This window comes from Lactuca serriola, chromosome 1 (genome assembly GCF_051521515.1).
Source record: "Lactuca serriola cultivar US96UC23 chromosome 1, Lser_US96UC23_V15, whole genome shotgun sequence".
Lineage (NCBI taxonomy): Eukaryota > Viridiplantae > Streptophyta > Magnoliopsida > Asterales > Asteraceae > Lactuca > Lactuca serriola.
The window spans coordinates 244,722,744-244,728,492 of NC_136408.1; the positions used below are offsets into that span (position 1 = coordinate 244,722,744).

At 42.5% G+C, this 5,749-nt stretch overlaps 1 protein-coding gene across 1 annotated transcript; it reads right to left on the reverse strand.

Moving 5' to 3' along the window:
• Positions 1-3,449: 3,449 nt before the first annotated feature.
• Positions 3,450-4,622, reverse strand: LOC145066934 (uncharacterized). Its single transcript, XM_079014172.1, has one exon. The coding sequence runs from the start codon at positions 4,620-4,622 to the stop codon at positions 3,450-3,452; it is 1,173 nt and encodes a 390-aa protein (XP_078870298.1).
• Positions 4,623-5,749: the final 1,127 nt, after the last annotated feature.

A 5,749-nucleotide genomic window follows, 5' to 3' on the forward strand; every position in this document is an offset into this window, starting at 1 on the left:
AAAAAATCCGGCGGCAGCTCGTGGTGGCTCAAAAATTCCGGGAAAAATTTTGGTGAGGTTTTGAGGTTTTGTTCGGTTTGATGTAAAGAGCTTGGAAAAAGAAACAGTTTGATGGTGTCGGAAATGCGAGAGGTGGCCGGAGTTGGCCGCAAAGCGGTGAATTGGGTGGTGGTGGCACCCCTAAAGCCGACAATGGATCGGAGTAAATTTCGGGCAGGGTTTGTAGAGCACAGAAAATGGTGAAGAATGGTGGTGGTCTCGTCGGATTCGAATTTTAGTGAAAAGTGGGTTTGTGTGTTCTTGAGAGTTTGAGAGAGAATGGTGGGTGCTTGAGAGAATGAAATGGAGAAGAAGAGTTGCTGGAGGTTTTCAATCCATATTCAAGTGTGGTCAACACCCGGTCAACGTTGGTCAACTCAGTAAACCACCTGGTCAACGAAAGTCAGAGCTGGTCAACAAAATAGGGCTTGGTCGTCAAGGCAGCACGCGGGTCGCGCCGAGGGGGCACGCGGGTCGCGCAGATCATGCATTTAAGGGTCTGATTTGTGTCGCAAGTTGAAGGTCGGCCACGCACACCAGCCGCGCACCCATGCGCGGGTCGCGTAACATCCTGCTCCCGGTTCTCGATTTTTCTCCGTTTTCTTCCGTTTCTTCACTAGTTCTAGATTCGGAAGGCCCCAAACACCTAGAAACTCTTGATTTCTTCAAAAATGACTTCAAAAGACGCATGAAAACATTTTCAAAACTTCTTTATACGAACGTAGAAACATGAAAGCATAAAGCTTTCCAAAAATGCCCCTCTTTAACGTCTTAGGCGAGACGTCGTTCTAGCTTGGTTCAACACACTGGGACATCCAAGTGGATGATTTCAATAACACTTGCATTAAAAACTTCATAGAATGGCTTTAATCGGTGCCCATTGACTTTGAAAATTTGTCCAGTTTCTCCACTTTGGATTTCGACCGCTCCATGGTCAAAAGTCTTTATTACAACAAATGGGCCAATCCACCTTGATCTTAATTTGCCCGGGAATAACTTTAATCGTGAATGGTAAAGTAAAACCCTATGCCCCGTTTCAAAATTCTTCCGGGTGATGGACTTGTCGTGGAAGAGCTTTGTTTTTTCCTTGTAAATTCTCGAGTTTTCATCAGAGTCATTTCTCAATTCTTCTAACTCTTGAAGTTGAAGCTTTCTATGTCTTCCCGCCTCATCAATATTTAAATTGCATTTTTTTACCGCCCAAAATGTACGGTGCTCTAACTTGACGGGAAGATGACAAGATTTTTCAAAAACCAGTCTGAAGGGCTACATTCCTATCGGGGTCTTATAAGCGGTCCAATAGGCCCATAAGGCATCGTCAAGTCTCAAACTCCAATCCTTCCTTGTCGGATTCACTGTTTTCTCTAGAATAGACTTCACTTCACGATTCGAGACCTCCACTTGACCATTCGTTTGAGGGTGGTAGGCGGTAGAGACACAATGGGTTGCGTTGTACTTCTTCGATAGAGCCTCCATCATTTTGTTGCAAAAGTGCGTCCCTCTATCACTAATCAAAGCCCTAGGCACACCAAATCTCGCAAAAACATTAGACTTTAAAAACTCGATAACCGTTTTGGCATCGTCCGATCTTCTGGCTTTGGCTTCAACCCATTTAGAAACATAGTCAACCGCGAGTAAAATATAAACGTTGCCAAATGAGACGGGAAATGGGCCCATGAAATCAATCCCCCATACGTCAAAAATTTCACAAACAAGGATTGGATTTTGGGGAATTTGGTTCTTTTGCGAAATGTTTCCCGTCCTTTGGCACCGCTCACAACTTTTGCAAAACATATAACAATCGCGTGACATGGTTGGCCAAAATAATCCACACTCAAGGACCTTTCTCAAAGTCTGGCTAGGTCCGAAGTGTCCCCCACAAGCAAATTCATGACAGAATTGAAAAATGGATTGGTGCTCTTGTTGGGTACACATCGCCTAATGATTTGATCAGGACAATGTTTCCACAAATAAGGTTCATCCCACACATAGTATTTTGCATCACTATTCAACTTGTCTTTTTGAGCATGTGTGATTGTGTCGGGATACCTTTTTGTGACCAAAAAGTTAACGATATCGGCATACCAAGGAATAGATTGAGTAAGGGAAAAGAGATGCTCATCCGGAAACTCGTCCCGCAACGGGAGAGGAGTTTCATGTGAAGTGATCCGGCTTAGATGATCGGCAACGAGGTTCTCTCATCCACTCTTGTCCTGGATTTCCAAGTCAAATTCTTGTAACAGTAGGATCCACCGGATGAGTCTCGACTTTGCATCTTTCTTCGTTATCAAGTAGTTAAGTGCTGCGTGATCCGAATACATTATGACCTTGGTACCAAGTAGGTATTGTCTAAATTTCTCCAAGGAGAACACTATGGCCAATAGCTCCTTCTCCGTGGTAGAGTAGTTGCTTTGAGCATTGTATAGTGTCCTTGATGCATAATAGATCACGTAGGAGGCCCTCCCATTCTTTTGACCCAAAACGGCGCCTATCGCATAGTTGCTTGCATCACACATGATCTTAAAGCGGAGATCCCAATTTGGTGCTTGCATAATGGGAGCGGATGTAAGCAACTCGTTGAGCTTGTCAAAAACTTCTTTGCATGCCTCATTGAACTCGAAATCAACCTCCTTTTGCAAGAGTTGGCACATTGGTCCTGTTATCTTTGAAAAATCCTTGATGAACCTTCGGTAGAAACCTGCATGGCCCAAAAAAGAACGAACTTCCCGAACACAAGTCGGGTAAGGTAAGCTTTGAATAACATAAATTTTGGCCTTATCTACCTCAATTCCTTTTTTAGACACAATGTGACCCAAAATGAGACCTTGACTCATCATGAAATGACATTTCTCAAAATTCAAAACCAAGTTTGTTTCAATGCATATTTTTAAAATTTTTGTGAGATTGGTCAAACATTCTTGAAAAGAGTTGCCATATACCGTGAAATCATCCATAAAAACCTCAATTATGTTTTCAACGTATTCCGAAAAGATACTAACCATACAACGTTGGAAAGTGGCCGGGGCATTACATAATCTGAATGGCATACTCCGGTATGCAATAGTACCAAATGGACATGTAAATGTTGTCTTTTCTTGGTCCTCTGGTGCCACCGGGATTTGGTGAAAATTGGAATACCCGTCGAGACAACAATAATGAGATTTCCCAGCCAACCTTTCTAACATTTGGTCAATGAAAGGCAATGGGAAATGATCTTTTCGTGTGCTTGCATTGAGCTTACGGTAGTCAATACATACTCTCCACCCGTTTTGCACATGGGTGGGGACCATCATACCTTTGTTGTTCTCGACCACCATGATTCCCGTCTTATTTGGAACGACTTGCACCGGGCTCACACACTTGCTATCCGATATTGGGTAGATCATCCCCGCATCAAGGAGCTTCAAAATCTATTTCTTCAGAACTTTCATCATTGACAGGTTCAATCTTCTTTGTGCATCCCAACTTGGCTTGCATTCATCCTCCATCAAGATCTTGTGCATACAAGTGGAGGGGCTCAATCCCTTGATATCCGCAATCGTCCAACCCATGGCTTCTTTATGCTCCTTCAACACCTTGAGGAGTTGCTCTTCTTCAAATTCAGTTAAATGATTTGAGATGATAACCGGAAGGGTTTCATTATTTCCCAAGTAGGCATACTTCAAGTGTTGAGGTAAGACCTTTAATTCCAATTCGGGTGGTTGAACAAGGGATGGAGGCAATTTTGTATGAGTTGGGGGCAATTCAATTTGCTTGACATCTAATATTGTGTACGTCTTCATCTCCATTTTATTTACCAACTTCTCGACTTCCGGATCCAAAGAATAAAGCTTTAATTGCTCGGCTAGCTTGCCAGAGTCGAATCCTTTGCTTAAGATCATCTCCAACATATCACCATTAGATAACTCAAACAATTCTTGAGTAATTGGCTCAACAACATCAACAAAGTACAAAGATGAAACATCACTAGGATATCTCATGGCATCGTAAATAGTAAACCTTATTGTTTCGCCATCAAACTCCATTGTTAAACTTCCCGCATACACATCGATCTTCGTCTTAGCCGTCTTCAAAAACGGTCTCCCAAGCAAGATTAGAGACGATTTGGAGGACACTTGCTCATCTAGATCAATTACATAGAAATCCGCCGGGAAGACCAATTGGTTCACTTGCACTAGGACATCTTCCAAAACACCTCTAGGAAAGACACTTGATTTATCCGCAAGAGAGATTATGACACCGGTTTCACTTAAGGGTTCGACATTTAATGATTCATACACCGTATAAGGCATGACATTGATAGCGGCACCAAGATCAAGCATAGAACTACTAAAAGTGACATCTCCAATCTTGCGAGGAACCGTGAACATTCCGGGATCTTTGCACTTGGGTGGAAGTTTCCTTTGTAAAACCGCGGATCCGTTTTCATTCATCAAAATTTTCTCATTTCCCTTCAACTTCCTCTTGTTGGTACAAAGTTCTTTCAAGAACTTTGCATATCTCGGGATTTGCTTGATTGCATCAAGTAAAGGGATGTTTACTTCCACCTTTTGCAAGGTGTCCAAAATCTCTTTCTCCTCCATATTCTTCTTTGAAGTTGCAAGTCAGGAGGGGAATGGTGGTTGAGTGGCTATTGGTGTTACTAGAGGGGTAGTCTTCTTTGGAACTCCGGCTTGTGCATCATTTTTGATTATAGGTTCTTCAATGGGAATGATCTCTATTTCATTCTCTTCTTCCCTTGGCTTCTTCTTTGAACTACATTCTCCGGCTTGTTTACCACTTCTCAAGGTCACCATATTGACATTTGGGTTCTTTTCGTTTGAGAAGGGAGTTTACCACGGGATTCCAACTTGCTTATGGATGTAACTATATCTCCCATTTGTGCTTCAAGGTTGGAGATACTAGTCCTTGTCTCTTTATGGAATTGTTGGGTACTAGTGGCTAGAGATTTGACAATGTCTTCAAGAGACATTCCGATGCTACTTGGTTGAGATTAAGGAGGTTGTTGATGATGATGTGGAGGGTGCGGTTTGGGTTGATAGTGTGGTTGTTGATGTTAGTAATGAGGTTGTGGTGGTGGATAGGATGGTCTAGCCAATGCGTTTTGAAGCAATGGTCTTGGGTTTTAGCTCATGTTGGGATTTGGCTTCCAACTTGAATTATATGCATTTTGGTAACCTGATGGCTTGTTGTGATAGTTTTGGAACTCTCATGTGGCGTTCACATGCTCCGCATCTTCTTGAAGGATGGGACACATATCCGTAGGATGTCCCATCATTGCACATATTCCACAAACCATCACTTGTGGAGTTTGTCCCATGGCTAGCTTTTGGACAACGGAGGTTAGATCTTTGATTTGAGACTCAAGATTTGATGTTCCCACTTCATTGACTTTGTGTTGTGTGTCTCTTTTCATATCTTGGCGAGGGCCAAAATGTTGTGAATTTGCGGCTATGGTGTTGAAAAGTTGTCTTGTTTGTTGTGGGGTTTTACTAAGGACATCTCCACCACTTGAGACATCAACTAGTCTTCTCTCTATTGACAACAATCCCTCATAGAAGAGTTGAATGAGGAGTTGTTCCGGAATTTGGTGTTGTGGGCAACTATAGCACAAGTTGTTGAACCTCTCCCAATAATCATGGAAAATCTCATTTTGACCTTGGCGGATTTCACAAATCTCATTTCTAAGACTTGAGACTCTTGAAGCGGG

What these genes read in the sequence shown, in the direction of transcription:
- LOC145066934 (XM_079014172.1), bottom strand. Translation starts at nt 4,622, where the DNA reads ATGGAGGAGAAAGAGATTTTGGACACCTTGCAAAAGGTGGAAGTAAAC.